Source organism: Spea bombifrons, chromosome 10, assembly GCF_027358695.1.
Source record: "Spea bombifrons isolate aSpeBom1 chromosome 10, aSpeBom1.2.pri, whole genome shotgun sequence".
Classification (NCBI taxonomy): domain Eukaryota; kingdom Metazoa; phylum Chordata; class Amphibia; order Anura; family Pelobatidae; genus Spea; species Spea bombifrons.
Window position 1 is genome coordinate 3024051 of NC_071096.1, and position 17487 is coordinate 3041537.

At 45.5% G+C, this 17487-nt stretch overlaps 2 protein-coding genes across 2 annotated transcripts in view; both read right to left on the reverse strand.

Annotated features, from left to right (window-relative positions):
- Nucleotides 1-2209, reverse strand: part of SERGEF (secretion regulating guanine nucleotide exchange factor) — a 31699-nt gene extending 29490 nt beyond the window's left edge. The window contains exon 1 of the mRNA XM_053449368.1: nt 2134-2209. Within this exon, the coding sequence (XP_053305343.1) occupies nt 2134-2181 (48 nt within the window). The 5' untranslated portion in view covers nt 2182-2209. The remainder of the gene's footprint in view (nt 1-2133) is intronic.
- Nucleotides 2210-5346: 3137 nt separating this feature from the next.
- Nucleotides 5347-10788, reverse strand: TPH1 (tryptophan hydroxylase 1). The gene is made up of 11 exons (XM_053449074.1): nt 10649-10788; nt 8855-8992; nt 8399-8582; nt 8152-8252; nt 7993-8060; nt 7345-7541; nt 7022-7157; nt 6580-6706; nt 6383-6478; nt 5847-5980; nt 5347-5523 (listed from the first exon to the last, which is right to left on the reverse strand). Exons 1-11 carry the CDS (start codon nt 10736-10738, stop codon nt 5349-5351), a joined length of 1446 nt encoding a protein of 481 aa, XP_053305049.1. The 5' UTR covers nt 10739-10788; the 3' UTR covers nt 5347-5348.
- Between the last annotated feature and the right edge of the window lie 6699 nt (nt 10789-17487).

A 17487-nucleotide genomic window follows, 5' to 3' on the forward strand; every position in this document is an offset into this window, starting at 1 on the left:
CCGAAAACAGACATTATAAAGACCTACCTGGTGGGTATTATATATATATTCATTTTTTTTAAGTGTAAAAGCTGAAATTGGTATGTCTGGAACCCCAGAGAAATCCTCTGCTTGCAGGAACGAGAGAACACGATCACTGCAAGAGTGTCTGCGCTTACATCACTGGGACCGGATCCAAGCTCAGGATACTGCAGCAAAAGCGCTATGCATAAAAAAAAAAAAAACACACACACGGGGGTCTACAGTCCCTGCGCCGGACCCCGGCTTAGCCAAACCCTGCTCTGCTAACAGCACTTTCCTCTGCAGCAATAGGGTAATGGCATTAAGGGGTTAAAGCATTTCATTTACCGAGCCAAAGACGGATTATTCTGCAGCCTGACCCAAAAGGGTTACATTTATTTGGAAAAGACGTTAAAGATGATGGATCTCAGCAGAACGCGTTACTTATTACTGTATCTATAATGCATGTTTTATTGCGTATGTTTAGAATATTGGCGCTTTACGTTAGAATTCTGTAGAATGTGTATTCAGGCTTAAAGGAGAATGTCTGCTCTTGTAATGCGTTAGATTTGTGCATTTGGATTCGTACACATTTTAACAAAAATGTTATTTTGTTAATTTGTATGAATGTCCAAAAACAAGGAGGAACCCCAACGAAACAAACATATCAGCTCCGTTAACCGGCAGTCCAGGAGCGCTTCTGCGCTTTTACAGACATGTAAATCACACGTGACCTCCAGTGGTTGCATATTAGGATCTAGGGAAGCAAAAGCTGTGGCCCCCCCCGCAGGGGAGGGCGGCTGGGGGCCCATGCCACTACCCAGGGACGCGCGGCTGGGGGCCCCTGCCACTGCCCAGGGACGTGCGGCTGGGGGGCCCCTGCCACTGCCCAGGGACGCGCGGCTGGGGGGCCCCTGCCACTGCCCAGGGACGCGCGGCTGGGGGGCCCCTGCCACTGCCCAGGGACGCGCGGCTGGGGGGCCCCTGCCACTGCCCAGGGACGCGCGGCTGGGGGGCCCCTGCCACTGCCCAGGGACGCGCGGCTGGGGGGGCCCCTGCCACTGCCCAGGGACGCGCGGCTGGGGGGCCCCTGCCACTGCCCAGGGACGCGCGGCTGGGGGGCCCCTGCCACTACCCAGGGACGCGCGGCTGGGGGGCCCCTGCCACTACCCAGGGACGCGCGGCTGGGGGGCCCCTGCCACTACCCAGGGACGCGCGGCTGGGGGGCCCCTGCCACTACCCAGGGACGCGCGGCTGGGGGGCCCTGCCACTACCCAGGGACGCGCGGCTGGGGGGGCCCCTGCCACTGCCCAGGGACGCGCGGCTGGGGGGGCCCCTGCCACTGCCCAGGGACGCGCGGCTGGGGGGGCCCCTGCCACTGCCCAGGGACGCGCGGCTGGGGGGGCCCCTGCCACTGCCCAGGGACGCGCGGCTGGGGGGGCCCCTGCCACTGCCCAGGGACGCGCGGCTGGGGGGCCCCTGCCACTGCCCAGGGACGCGCGGCTGGGGGGCCCCTGCCACTGCCCAGGGACGCGCGGCTGGGGGGCCCCTGCCACTGCCCAGGGACGCGCGGCTGGGGGGCCCCTGCCACTACCCAGGGACGCGCGGCTGGGGGGCCCCTGCCACTACCCAGGGACGCGCGGCTGGGGGGCCCCTGCCACTACCCAGGGACGCGCGGCTGGGGGGCCCCTGCCACTACCCAGGGACGCGCGGCTGGGGGGCCCCTGCCACTACCCAGGGACGCGCGGCTGGGGGGCCCCTGCCACTACCCAGGGACGCGCGGCTGGGGGGCCCCTGCCACTACCCAGGGACGCGCGGCTGGGGGGCCCCTGCCACTACCCAGGGACGCGCGGCTGGGGGGTCCCTGCCACTACCCAGGGACGCGCGGCTGTGGGCCCAGAATTTACACAGAAACATAGCTGGGGCCCCAGCCTTTATATAGAGAAGCACAGCTGTGGCCCCAGCCTTGGTATGTGGTTCCAGCTAACCAGTGGTTCCACCGGCACACACCTATCTCCAGTATGATAGAACCCCATTACAATCTGCAGCATGGAGGGGTCCCCGGGTCTGTATGCAGGGGCTGCAGTTACCATGGAAGCCGACAGGGGGGTAAATACTGAATGAAAGACATACCCAGGCGCATAGCAGCAGCCTCTGCCCCGGCTCAGCCCCGCAGCTCATTGAGAAAAGCAGCTGCTGAGACGCACGTGCGTTCCACGCTCCGCTCTTCCGCTTCCGGGTATGACGTAATCTCCTTTACCACCGGCAGAGCGCTTTCTCCTGTGACTGGGAGTGTGTGGGGAGCCGAGCCGTGGCGTGTACCCGCCAACACGGGGGACACGGAGATTGTGCGGGGGCTTCAGAGCTTCCTGAGGGCAGACATTCCCGTGTCACAGCTTCATGTACCGCGGGTATTATTACCCGGCGGCCGCCATCACTCATATAACTAGCAGGTGTGTGCCAGCCCCACAGACACCTGTGCTAAAGCAGGGAAATCACTTATTTCAGAGAAGTTGTTTCAATGTCTCTTTTGGGATAATTTTATTATTATGAATAATAACTTTTGTTTTATTTATATATATATACTATGTACTATATGGCGCCAACAATTTCCGCAGCACTTCTTACAGTCCCTACATTCAAAGGGCCTGACAGTCCTAAACTGAATCGACCCGATACATTAGGTACAGAGGGCCGCACTCCCCACAACAAGTCCCTCATTATAAGTAGGATCGCTAAAATTATTATTCATTTCATTTTTGGAATACAAAACAAGACAATAGACGGGCATCAAAGCAAAGTAACCTACGTGGCGGTTATATAACTTCTGAAATAATAAAACTTTCTCGCCCTCTCAGGGATAAACTATAAAGATATACGATTCCGATCGGCCCAAATATATTCATATTTCACAGATACGAGGATAATATCCTTTTTCCATTATTTTTTGTGAGTTTACTTGGTTCCTAACTTGCGACCAGGTGATTGAATCTCGCACCCCCTGCTTCCTAGCTGTTACCAGCTCTGTGGCTAGTAGGATATGGAGAGTTTTTCTCAATAGTTGGGGTCTATCCGTTGTTTACTCTTATTACGTGACCGCCATATATAACGCCTCGGACCCTCCTCCTTCGCGCATCTCCAACACATACTTGATTTCTGGGGGTTAATTACCTTTAATGTCCTTGTGATCAGGTACCATCTATGGACTATTTTGATAAAGATCTCTTGGAGATTTAAATTATGAATGTATTTCCTAATAATATTCCACGGTTCTATCCAGTTATCTCTCTGCTATAATTATCAATAATCCGCTCCTGATCATAAATCTATATAATCGGTAAATCTGGTGAAAATAATCTTTTATTTTATTTCAATGAATTCATGTAGGGCATGTAGTACTGGTATTTGTCCACTAGATGGCATTGTGTGTATGGTGAAAGCCATACGAAAAGTGGCATAAGCTTTTCTGGGCCTCAGGTCTCTCCTTCAGATGGAATCTCTGATTTCTTTATGGAACATTATATGTTTTTCAGTGTTGTCGCAATACAATGTATCAACTTCTGATACAATTTTTATGAGCTAATAAACCAAGACTTACTTAGAGTCTTTGTAAAATCTCCTATTGAAAAGATAACTTGAAATCAAGTCCGCTCAAGGCAAGTGCATGGAGCTAAAATCATTGTTTTTGGTGTAACCGTAAAGTATACATTTGTTTACTGTTTAGTTTGCATCTGTAAATTAATATTTTGGTAATTCTGGTAACCCTATATTAAATTAAATGAGAGGCTTTATTTGTAATTAATGCTTAATATGGATTTTTTTCAGGGACACATTTTGATGTTGAGAATTCAGGAAAAGGTCCAGAATATGGAAAGATGGCTAATAAAGGTAGACATTTATTTATTTAATTTGTTATATAAAATGTTTTTCACCCAATACGGCCGTTTTAAATGTATTCAATACATTCCAAGTCTCATTTGCTGTGAAGATGGTATATTCCAGTGTGTCTCCAAATTCCTGATTGGCTGCTTGCTGAACAGCCTTTTAACCCTTTTAATTGGTAGAGGAGATTGAAGAGGGTTTATGCGAGTGCCCGAAATGCCCAACGCACAGGCAAAGGTTCTATTGCCAATATTTCCAAAACCCTTATTATTCCACATATTTTAGTTTCATGTGTTGGGGGAAAAAAAGAGCAAACAGAGCAAATTTATAAATGTAAATTTTTATAAATAGATCTACATTTGCGCAGCTTTGCAAAAAGTTACAACTGGTTATAACATCAGACACCAAAAACAAATACAAAATGCAGGCACGGTGTGAAAATGCAGTTGATTTAACCTTTTCTTACAGGGTTAAATACCCAGAATACAGAGACAGAAAGAGTTAATCAACATACAAAGAGCTGAGATTTCAATAATTTATATTATTATTATTATTGTTTAGTCCCCATAAATAACACATTATATATTATATGTTATATATAATATATTATTATATTATTTTAGTGACTGTAAAATGGGGAAAAAATTAAGGAAAAATTAAATTTCCTCCCATGCTCTGTTTTTATCTAAAATTTAAAACAAAATAGCTAAATTAACAGCAGCGGCTTAAAACATCAGAGATGTATTTGAATGATTTGGTCACCTTTTCCCTTTTTATCAATGTATTTCACAACAATTCTGTCCAGGGCCCGATTTCCATTCCGGGGGCCCCTAGGTATTTATTCTATGCAGCTGGCCCAATACCCGGGGAATTTAGCCCCCTATATATATATATATATATAATAATATATATATTCACCACCTAGTCTTGTATAGAAGTAGGCAAATATATACATATTTAGTTTAGTGATACTGGAATTTGGGGAATTATCTGAAGTATTTCTGTCGGTTTGCAGCAGGCGGTGGCACAAGGTGCACGTGGCTGGGATGACCGTTAATCCCCTTATTATATTACTGTGGATCTGATTAGCCGTCCATCTCTGTGTAAAGAAGCCTTGCAAGTCTCTGGGATCCCTGGTGTGGAGGGGGGGTCAGCGCAGAGACAAAGCCTGAGTGCAGGAATGAGGTCACATTGCAGAATAATCTGGCAGGGAGGGGGTTAAACAAAATGCCTCTAGGGGTTCATCACAAGATCAGTGCCCCAACCAGCATGCAGGAAAAAGCTTTCTGGTGGGGGGTATTAGCAGCAAAGGATCACATGAAGGGGGGGGGGCATTTAGAACAGGCTCAATGCTAAAGTTACTGCATCTGCACCGACACGGGACCCTCGAGAACGTTGTTCCAGTTCACGGGGTAAAACTAAGATGCTTTCGATTCTCAAGCTGATAGGACCTCCTCCTCCGAGTCCTAAACCCCGAGCTGCCTGCTCATTTTACTCAGGGCGTCACTGACGATGTCCAGCTCATGCCGTAGCTCGTCCACGACGGCCGTGATGCTCCTGGTGTCCTTGAGGATCTGCACGCTTTGCGCATACGGGTTGTACTTCAGTCCAAAGGGCCGCTTGATGGTTTTTGCAAATTCCCTGTCGGAGGAAGGAGACAAAAGCGATAACCGAAGGCTGTACCACGCGTCAACTACACTGGAGAGAACTACGCCATTCGGGGAGATTCACCCAAACTTCCAAAAAATGATAGTTTTTACAAATTATCAAAGCTTTAATAAATTTGAGGGGGACTGATGAGCCCTCTTAATGAAGATGTTAAAGACGTGATGCCGTTTGGGGGTCTTCGACCGTATTCAGTAGAGACCCGCTAAGTCCCACTAACCCCGACCATGTCGGCTAATTCAGAAAACATTCTCTACTATGTTGCTATGTTTACGGAATGATGAAGGACCCGCCGTTACCTCATCTTCTCTTTAGCCTCCTCGAAACTTTCCGAGACAAAGTAGACTTCTTGGAAGGTGGTGATGATGCACTCCTGGCTGCAGGTCACGGTGGGATCGAAAGGCTTTATTTTGGCCTGGCCGGACAATGAATGCTATAAAGAGAGAGAGAAAAAACATCACACACAAAAAAACCCAGTTACAAACCCCAAAACGGGCCGTCCGTCAAAATCCCCAAAAATGTGCTTTTTGGGAAATCTTGCTTTAACTCCTAAATGATCCGTTATTTTGGATAGAGAAGATGAACCGATACATTAGGGAAAGAGGCCTCGGCTTGCTGGCTTACAATCTAATGTTGCTGGTGTGGACAGCAGTACCCGCCACGCAAGATGCCCCCAATGGGCGCAGAGATTTAGGGTCCTTTGGACCCCTTACACGGCTCTTAAGGGGATGTATTTTCTTTCTAAACCTCCATAGGACCCGAATTTGTGGGATTCCAAAATCCGTAAAGAACATTCTAGATGTTTCTGCCCATCTTAAGCCAAGTAGAGACTTACCTTGAGCTCACTTATGGAGGACAGCAGCCCCGCGCCGTACACCTTGAGCTTTCCTTCTTGTTTGCACAGACCAAACTCAACCGTGAAAAAGTAACACTGCGAGACAGAAGAGGAGCCCGTTACCCAGGGTTTTAATTACATAGCGGCGGATAGAACAGCGGAACGCGTCGGGATGGAGGAGAAGACGCCCCTCTTACCGTGGCGAGTTTCTGAATGGCTTCATCAGACGCGCCCAGAGATGCGAATCCGATTTCCTGCGAGAACTGGGCGAAACTGGGTTCTGCTAGGAGGGGTACGTGGCCCAGGAGCTCGTGGCAAGTGTCCCTGCAAACGGCAGATGAGAGAAACTGAGTCCAGCGTTCCCTACAACGGATCTTACGCTAATAACGGTACAAATAACAAAAATCAACCCGAAATGAAGGAGCGCACGAAACAAACCGTCTCAGAAGAATGATTCAACTTGTAATAGAATCCAACTGTTACCCATGGCAACAGAACGTCCTACAAGTAGCCAGCCCCTGTTTCATTAGTAAAGTTAAATGAAAATGGGAGTGAAGCCTCGAGAGAACCTGATAGACGCGTATTTACTGATCTGCTTACAGCTGTATTTGTAGAACGAGTGATATAAACGTTACTTACGGTTCAGGAGTATATAGCGGGTCGGAGCTGTGTCGGATATACTGGGTGCAGTGGAAAACCCGGAACGCTAATCCTGCCAAGAAATCTCTCGGAGACAGATATCCAGCCACCGGGCGAATGGTAAATCCAGTGCGTTCTGGAGAAGAAAAAAGAGGCCATATGTGAAGATGAGTAACTGCGGGGCTACAGGTCAAGGTAGTGTTTGCCGTACAGCTACGTCGCACGTCCGCTCCTCTCCAGAATGTGCTGCTCCAAGAGGCCACCTAGTGTGCGTCCTCGGAAATCCCTTTTGCCGAGGAGTCCCCCGTTTCAGCCCTTCTTACCTTTAAGGAATTTGGAGATGTCTTCCAGCTGAGGAATATTGTCTTCTCGGTAGCCGCAGTACTTGGACAGCAGAGGCAGGTTCTTCAGATATTCCCGGCAGGCGTGGGTGGGATAGAGCTTATTGAGCTCTCGAAACACCGTGCCCCACGTCTTCACTTCTTCTTCGGTAAATTCGATGCGTGGGATTGGGTCACCGCTGTGAAAGAAAGATGGCGAGGATTATCTTGCGGCTGGTTATCTGCCATTAACTACCCCCTCTGGGGCTACAGCACGAGGATCTGAAGTTGGTGCCCGTAGAGCCCGTGACGGTTTAAGAATGTACTTTTTATGAAAAGTTGGTCATTTAACTGCTTAAAATCTACGAGAGGCGTAATCCTGCCCCACCGCCAATTGGTATGACAACGTAAAACCTCTCTGGGGTGGTAGATAAGTGGAACAGCCTCCCAGCAGAAGAGGGTAATACAGTGAGGGTATTAAACACGCATCGGATAGGCATACGGTTACTGAATCTAAGACGAGACCAACGACTGATTAATGTTTGAGTCTTTACAGCAGGAGAAACGGGCGACTAGACGGGGGCCGAATGGGGCCGATCTGCTGTCAAATACTTTGTTTCTATGTTTCAGTAGCGTAGGTGGAATACTCACTGTCTGTAGTTCATAGCGATATCCGCAAAGTATTTTCGTCTCTTCCGATAGACGTTGTCTTTGAAACCCTAAAAGGGAATTTTTTTGATTATTATTTAAGCTCCGCCCCCGCCGGCTTTCATTGGAGACACAAATGCGAGCGTTTTTTACTCGACTTACAGGGTGGTCGGCGTCCAGGTCAGAGCCGTACATCAAAACTCTGTTGGCGCATCTGTCCAGGTCTGAGATCTTCTTGGGGAACCACGGGACGCACTCCATGTCTGACCAGAGATAAGCGACATAAATACATGTTTGGTGAAATACGTTTTCTTCATTTTTCTGGATTTTCTTGATTTAAGACAAAGAATAATCCATTTTTTCTGCAGTCTCCGGAATAATCGCGATAGAACGCCGCTTGTTCCCTTACCCTCCTCGGGAACGCTGAAGTTCTCGGGTGGGTTCATCGTTATCACGTTGACGTGAGGTTTCAACAACTGGAAGATCTCGCTCAGCTGTTCTCTGTTGCTGTCGCAGTCCACGAAGATCTCGAACTCCGAGTTCCTCCTTTTCGATTTCCGAGACTCAATGTGGATGAGTTTTACATGCTTTTCCTGCGAAACGGTAGAAGATTACATTTATTTCAGAATAATATCAGAAATGCGTTTTTTGCAAGACCCTGATAATCCGCGACATACCCATATTCCTGTGTTTTGGTTAAAAAATAAATAAATATAAAATATATATATATATATATATATATATATATATATATATAAATAAATGTAACAATAAAACTAAATATATAAATAAATAATAAATAAATAAATATAAAAATATATATATAAGTAAATATATACAATCTTTTTTTTTTTTTTTTTTTTACCTGAAAAAGTTTCAGTGCTTTGACGAGGCCGCCAACTTCATTTTTTAATGAAAACACAAAGGACGACCGACTTCTTTCGGGCAAGTTCTCATTGTTTTCCTTATTGTCGTCAATCTTCATATAATTCGATTTTATTATCTACAAAAAAAATAAATTGTCGTTACTTTTTCTCACAATAGCGGGTCGGCGGCTGAGCTGGAAATCGCCAGACTGACCCTGTTACCCCTCAGCGCTCGTTACGCCGCTGATACAAACGTAACCATCCACATTCAGGCAATCGTTACATTTTTACTAGAAAACAACAAATTCGCGGAGATTAATTCAACGGATTTTTCTTTTCTTTCTGCCAATAAATATTAAAAAAAAAAAAAAAAATTCCAGGGTGACGGAGATTCCCTGGAGACGGCGACCACTCGGAGACAGCGATCGCTTTCAAGTTCTGTTTTAAACCAGATCATCCATCTTAGGGGCTAAAATGAATTAAACAATTTCAACCGCTACAAAACTAATGACATTACGGCGGAGTTATTTATCTCCAATTACTGACGTCAAAAGGAAGAAAATCGCTCCCGTTTCCCCAAAAACATAAAATCAATGATTATACAATCAAAATTTTGTGGAGAAACCTCAGAAAATGATGAGAGGACCCAAGTGGTTTCCACACATGTTTAAATTCCCTCGCTGGAAATTTCTGCCGGGAGGCTGTTCCACGTATCTACCACCCTCCCAGTAAAGTAAAACCTATTTACATTACAACCTAATGTACATTATATTGCCGGCCACTTCTCAATCCTCCCGTGGCGCTGTTCTTTCTGGAGATGTTTCCATGATCTCCTCCATGATTCTATATATAAAAAAAAATGAGTTTTTACTCTTAAAAAAAAACAAAAAAAAAAAAACCTAAAACTACCGGTTCTCCTCAACTAAATTGTACAAAGCTGACCACCCTTTTTGGAGCAGATTAAGGACGTCGTCGCCTTTGCCGATACGCTCTGCAGACACCAATGGCGTTGATGATTTTGAATGACAGCGTACTCAAGGAAAACTAGGATCCTCTGAAAAAAAAATCTTTATAAAAATATCTTTTCAGACACCCAGCAGGGAACGGTCGGAATGAATTCGTTACGTGGAGCCTCTAATACACTTATTTCCGTAGTCACTCACCAATCAACAAAAAGGTGTGCAAAGGGTTAATATTTAATCATTCTAGTATAGGAAGATTTAAAAAAATATTTATGTTACAAATACCCCCCCCTCTAATAATCAGCTTAATATATTCCCTGTATAAAAAAAAATACCATGTTTCACTCCCGATTCATTCTGAAATGTAAAAAATCTGCAGCAATCCTGGAAAAAAATCTAAAGTGTTTCTTTTCAACAAATTTATCATTTATCTGATTTGTAAGATTTTTTTTTAGCATTCTGCATTTATTTTTCCGAATGTACCTGACGTTCTCTGACTTTTCATATTCATATCAGATGCGGAATATCTCTTTCTTTCTGTATTTTTTTTAATTCAGAATTCTAAATTTCAAAACAATATTTTGTTTTTCACCAACTATTAAAAAAAATAAAACTGAAAAAATGCTGGAAAAAAATAAAATATATCATAATATTAAAGCTGAGGTGCGTGAATAATATTTCTGCGCAGATATTAATTAATATTAATGACGACATCGCCAATTTTAATTTTTTTATTTTTATTTTTAATTTTATTAAATCTTTACATAAAAATATTTTTTTAAAAAGACACAAACGAAGAAATCTCTCGCACGGTTTGGGGAAGTTTCCTACCTCATTGTTGATCTGGTTTTCCTCGAAGCTTGTGTTCATGGAGTCGAAGGACTTCACTCTCCGGGGTCTGCCGGTTCTGTTGGAGTACATGCCGCTCTGGGTCGGTTCTGTATTAAGCGGGTCGGACACACAATCCCCTCGCTGATGCAGAGACTGATGCTTGGGATCGTCCTCCCGTCCGCTCGGGTTATTTATACCGGAACGGGGCGGGGAGAACTCGCATAATCTCTCCAAAAGCAAATGGAAAAAACAAAAGGAGACGTCAGCGGCACTCGTGGCATTAACAAGGAGTCGTTAAGACCGAGGAACTCCAGGAAATTCTCTCATCCCGTCCAATGGGGAGGGGGGATACTTCGTTACCAAAATGAATAAAAATGAATAAATCTGAAGCCAGAAAACGGGGGGGCCAGGAAAATTTTGGCTGACCGATCGCTATGGCAATAGACAAATTAATCAAATAACGCATTATATGTACGTCGTGTAAATTAATAATATAGGTGGAGTGCCAGATACATAAGGATGCACATTTTGGGGGGGGGGTGATTTATTGTTGAATATAGCGCCATCATATTCCACAGTGCTGTACAATGGGTAAACAGGACATAACAGGTCATAACATCACATGATAATTTTCACTTGGCTGCTCAGAAGAGCTGACAATCTATTGCTGTTATTCTTTTCGATGCACAGATGAGTTTTGGTCTTTTGGGTCTGGGAGAATTGTTTGAAAAAGAGGACAGAGCATAGAAACTACAGGGTCGGAGGCTGAGGTGGAGTGGAAGAAAGTTTTACTTTACTGAGAGGGTGCTAGATACATTGAACAGCCTCCCAGCAGAGGTGGTAGAGGGTTAATACAGGGTTAATGAGGAGATTAAACATGCATGGGATAGACATACAGCTCCTGAATCAAAGACAAGACCGATGACTGGTTCAGGTTTGAGTCTTTACATCAGGAGAAACGGGCGACTAGACTGGGGCCGGATGGGGGCCGATCTGCCAACAGGTTCTGTGTTTCATAAAGACGGCTCTGCTGTTAGTGAATCGCTTTGGTTTCCATGCCCCAATCCCCCCCCGCCTGTAGGGATTGTTTTAGGATTGAGGACCGGCTGTTGGGAACATTGGCATGAATTACCCCCTATTTCCACCCCACAGAGGGACGGTTAGACCCTTATGACCTTATGAAATACCTTTAAGTGACCACAACGTAAAAAAAAAAGAGAGAATTTTAGATTACATCTCAAGAAGAGACCTCCGAGGTCTTGCAAGCCTATGAGGCTCTGCATCTTACTGAATGATTGGTTGTACAATATAGAAATAGCAATTTTTGTGATAAAGACCCCATAACGAGTGGATAGTGGGGAAATATTCCTGCATATATATATATATATATTAATTATGTTTATTTATATACATTTTCAGACCCTGATCGCAGAAATTGGCTTTTTATTAAAATAACTTTGGAAATCGCAGAACTGGACATTTTTTTGCGTTTCGTTATTCTGAAGCGTTTAATAATCGTCCTTTTTAGCGCGTGGCTGGATGGCGAGCCTCGGGCGGCGGGGAATTACAGAGATAAAGTGAGATTAATGATGATTGATGCGATCTGATGCATTTACTCCCATTATATTATTTCCTTATTATACCAAACCTACATTATTTCAGCGATGAAATCATTTAATAATCCAAATAATTCATATTTTATTTAACTGCGTTTGGTCATTTTTTTCTCTGCGCTATAGTTTAACCCTTTAATAACATCATTCATTCCTTACCAATTAGATTTAAGGGATGTGATCTAAGAGTCTCCAGACTCTGCCTGGCTACCCTATTTTTATTTCTTCTTTTTAACTAAAAACAATAAAATTTGCTGGTAAATCATCCCCATTCGGCCCCCGTCTAGGTCTCGGTTTCTCCTGCTGTAAAGACTCAAACCTTAATCAGTCGTTGGTCCCGTCTTAGATTCAGGAGCCGTATGTCTATCCCATGCATGTTTAATACCCTCACTGTATTACCCTCTACCACTTCTGCTGGGAGTCTCTTCCACTTATCTACCACCCTCTCAGTAAAGTAAAAAAAAAAAAAAAAAAAAAAGCTGGTAACACTATAGGATTAATTAGCTGTTCACACCTCATACAGGTAACGTGTTTTGCTGATGGCCCTTCCTCAGGTCCACGCATTGTCGATCTTGATATATAATTAGCAAAAATCACTTGAAACGAGCCCAGTTTGAGTTTACACTCGAGTAAAGGCCCATAATGCTTTCCCTGTTAATGTTTGAGTGCAATTAAAGTCCGTGTAAATGATTTCCCGGTGACATGAGTCGGACTTCCTGCCTCGCGTATGTTCATTATTCTTTACAATCCGAAGACGTGGTCAAACAACCCAAGAACATCAGAACGTTTCCACTGACATATTGTAACCATTCCTGGAAACTGATACTGTAACTTCCGGCGAGTCGCGTCATCAGACAGAAGCGGCACGTCTCCCTATCAAACAACCTGTTCTTCTCCCCTGTTCTTCTCCAAGATCTTCTCCCCTATCTTCTCTTCTCTTCTACTCCCCTATCTTCTCTTCTCTTCTACTCCCCTATCTTCTCCTCTCTTCTACTCCCCTATCTTCTCCTCTCTTCTTCTCCCCTCTCTTCTCCTCTCTTCTTCTCCCCTGTTCTTCTCCAAGATCTTCTCCCCTATCTTCTCCCCCGTTCTTCTCCTCTCTTCTACTCCCCTATCTTCTCCTCTCTTCTACTCCCCTATCTTCTCCTCTCTTCTACTCCCCTATCTTCTCTCTTCTTCTCCTCTCTTCTTCTCCCCTGTTCTTCTCCCACGTTCTTCTCCCCTGTTCTTCTCCCTTGTTCTTCTCCCCTGTTCTTCCCCCCTGTTCTCCTCCTCTGTTCTTCTCCCCTGTTCTTCTCCCCTGTTCTTCTCCCCCGTTCTTCTCCCCCGTTCTTCTCCCCCGTTCGTCTCCCCCGTTCCTCTCCCCCGTTCCTCTCCCCCGTTCCTACGTAGTCTGTTAATGCCGGAGAGACAGGATTAACGTATTTAGCTGATTCTAATATCCAGAATCAGATTATCAGGTATTTTCTTTTAAGGTGTTATTTTCTTGAGTATTACCGGCCAACCAGAATGTGCTTTACATCATCAGTGATGTCATTCATACCCAGCAATGATGACGGTCTCATAGCCTCTGAAGTTAGGATGAGCGTTTCTGTATAAATCCCACGGGTACCGGAGAGATAAAGGATATGTCAGAACAGGGGTCAGACTCCGTGGGACACCGAACACTGTCTATAAAAGTACTTCGTAAGGACTTAACTTTAGGAGAAGCTATAGCTCCAGAGCTGCAGCAGAATGACCCTTCTGTGGTGTGATGTCGCGTACCACTGGTTGATTGGCACTGCGGCCAATGGGATTGCTTTCCACGCATGCACACGGGGGTCTCATTAGACCCCCCCTCCGAAGCTGGAGCCTCCCGGCCCTCATATACATTAAAGTGCTTTTGGTGATTGGCGGGTCCCTATAAGAAAGCCTTTTGAGTCCTGGGTTCACATAATAAACAGAGGAGGGGGGGCTGGGATTATTTAGGAGACGTTGCCTGCCGGGAAGCAGCTGCGGGGCTGAGAGGCGAGGAGCTGTCCGGGGAGAAGGTGCTGAAATCCGCTCTGAATAGACGTCAAAACGACAAAAAGAATGAACGCTGGAACATAAAGCGTAGACTTTCCATACAGGACGGGGGGCGAAGCCAAACAAAAGTATTCACCTACACAAACCTGTCATACAGCCTACCAACAGATCGGCCCCCGTCCGGCCCCTGTCTTATCTGCCCGTTTCTCCCGCTGTAAAGACTCAAACCTTAATCAGTCGTTGGTCTTGTCTTAGATTCAGGAGCCGTATGTCTACCCCATGCATGTCTAATACTCTCACTGTATTACCCTCTACCACTTCTCCTGGGAGGCTGTTCCACTTATCTGCCACCCTCTCAGTAACGTAAAACGTCACCGTAAATATTAACCAATCACGGGGCAAACACTTTATTTATCATGAAGCCGGTTAAGCTAAATTCTTCTTATTTTAATCCGTATCGTTCTTCTCTCCTCGGCTATGGCTTTAATACTCTTTATTTGGGTTTATTGTCACCATTTTTAATAGGCTTTTAAAGGGACCCTACAAAAAACATTTGTTTAACTCTTTGCGGTTCTGGGGAGGCTTTAAAAGGAGTCGCCCCATCAAAGCTTTTACCAAAAATTCATTAACTAGAACTGCCCAGAACCGGTGGGTTTTATTTGTCGGTCGGGGTAATTATTTTAGGTTTTCTTGGAATTATTATTCTGCTCGCGACGTCTTCGGACAGCGAAGCTGATGTGAGATCGACGCAGCTGAGCAAATATTCCTGCGGGATTCTCACAAACGCCACAAGAGATTCACAGAAATTAAATATTTGTGATTTCATGTAATTTCTCCAAAACTCGGCTACCGACGTGACCAACCCCCCCCCCACTGCGTAGCCCAATGACTCCTTTCTACAATTGGCTGCTTGGAGCCGTCAATCAGTGCCTTGGAAGCTCCTACCACGCATGCACATGGGGGCCCCATTCGGCCCCCATCTAGTTGCCCGTTTCTCCTGCTGTAAAGACTCAAATCGTAATCAGTCGTCGGTCTCGTCTTAGATTCAGGAGCCATATGTCTATCCCATGCATGTTTAATACCCTCGCTGTATTACCCTCTACCACTTCTGCTGGGAGGCTGTTCCACTTATCTACCACCCTCCCAGTGACGTAAAGCTCCCTTAATGTATGTCTTTCTTACATTTTTTTGATTAAACCTTCAAAGGAAAGAATAAAATGAAAGATCTGATGAGGGGTAATTAATTAATTTTTTTTCTAAGTGGAACGTCAGCGTAAATTCAGGGACCCTCAGCACAATCCTCAGTAAAGCAGCGGGGGTCTCGCTGATGTCACCGCAGTCTGTCACATCCTCAGGAGCCGTTGGTTTGCCGGCTGAGCACACGCGTGTTTACGTTGCTTTATCTGTTTAAATAAGACTTCACGGATCAGTGCCCCGGTATAATAGACTTTCTGAGCGGAGGGGCCACAGTTTATTTGCGCTCTTATTAAAAAGCTAAATAAACAGATTTGGGACAGCGGGGGAGGGGGGTATTCCTGTTTTTTTTTTTTTTTTCTTCAGAACAGACGTCATGATCTTTTTTCCCCAACGAGGAAATCATGTTTCTGATTCATTTCACAAATAAACACATTCCGGGGCTTTCTGAACTCGCCAGCCCTTCAATGCCCCGTCGGAACGGTACTGCAGGGACTCATTAATGGTGGCAGCTAAATGGTTAAAATAATGGAAGCCATGCTGTAATATAGCAGGGAGAGAAGGACCAATCAGGACGCTCAGATATCCTTAACTTATAGAGAATATGAAGGAGTCGCTCCAGACCATGTGACCCTGAGCCTGGGGTAAAAACCCTGAGATTCTGCTCATTTAACCTGAGTCTGGGGGGAAAAGTCCTGAGATTCTGCCAATTCACGTGAAAAAAAACACAACAAATGTAACAATTTTCATGTAACAGTTTTTTCTTTATTGCAATTTTATAACATTTACTTGAGACATTTACCCCCCTACCCACACACACAAATACACACACACACACACATACATACATACACACGCACACACACACATACACACACCCGCACATACACCCACACATACACCCACACAAACACACACACACACACATACACCCACCCACCCAACCCCACACATACATACATACACACACACCCGCACATACATACATACACACACACAAACACACACACACACACATACACACACACACACACACACACACACACACACACACACACACATACATACATACATACACACGCACACACACCCACACACACATACACACACACACACATACACACACACAAACACACACACACACATACATACACACACACCCGCACATACACCCACACATACATACACACACACCCGCACATACACCCACACATACATACACACACACACACCCACATACACCCACACATTATATCACGTTTACCATGTATGAGAACCCGCTCAAACCTTTTATTAGTGAAGGCTGGGGGGGGGGCTTGGCTGACGTTGGTTCCTGACAGTCCCGTGAAGGTCATTCTTATAAGAAACTCATTTTCAGGGCTGAGAATTTGCGGGGCTTCGGTTTAGTGTTTGTGAGACTTCTGTGCGAGGAATCAGAACGTAAATCCCTTCACAGACAGGATTACAACTAATTCCAAATCTGCTGAGTGTTACCTGCATCTCCCGCTCCGGGTACCGCGGATAATCTGGCACCGGAGCCAAGGGCAGGAGAGCAGGAATAAGGTTACTGGAGTTCACGTGATGTGTAGACCCTAAAACGGTCAATTATCAACTACATAGAAACCCAGGACCTGCGGCCAGTTCGGCCCCCATCGGCCCCCGTCTAGTCGGCCGTTTCTACTGCTGTAAAGACTCAAACCTTAATCAGTCATTGGTCTCGTCTTAGATTCAGGAGCCGTATGTCTATCCCATGCATGTTTAATCCCCTCACTGTATTACCCTCTACCACTTCTGCCGGGAGGCTGTTCCATATATCTAGGTTCTTGATAGTGGAATGGACTTGATGGGCCGAATTATTCTTATCTTCTGTCAAATTCAATGTTTCTGTGTAGGCAAACCCATGTTCTCCTTCTGCATTAGACTACGATTCCCATCATTCTATTCCTTTTCTCCTCCAGCTACCCATCAGGGCAGATCATTTGAGAATTCAGGGCTGATCATGGTCCGGACGCCATCTGCCAGGAT

Excerpts from the sequence above, each read along its gene's own strand:
- TPH1 (XM_053449074.1), bottom strand. The coding sequence starts at position 10,738 with ATGTACTCCAACAGAACCGGCAGACCCCGGAGAGTGAAGTCCTTCGAC. Across the intron at positions 6,707-7,021 it reads CCGCTATATACTCCTGAACC|GGACACTTGCCACGAGCTCC; the intron begins GTAAGTAACGTT and ends TGCCGTTTGCAG. Across the intron at positions 5,524-5,846 it reads GAGGCTAAAGAGAAGATGAG|GGAATTTGCAAAAACCATCA; the intron begins GTAACGGCGGGT and ends TTCCTCCGACAG.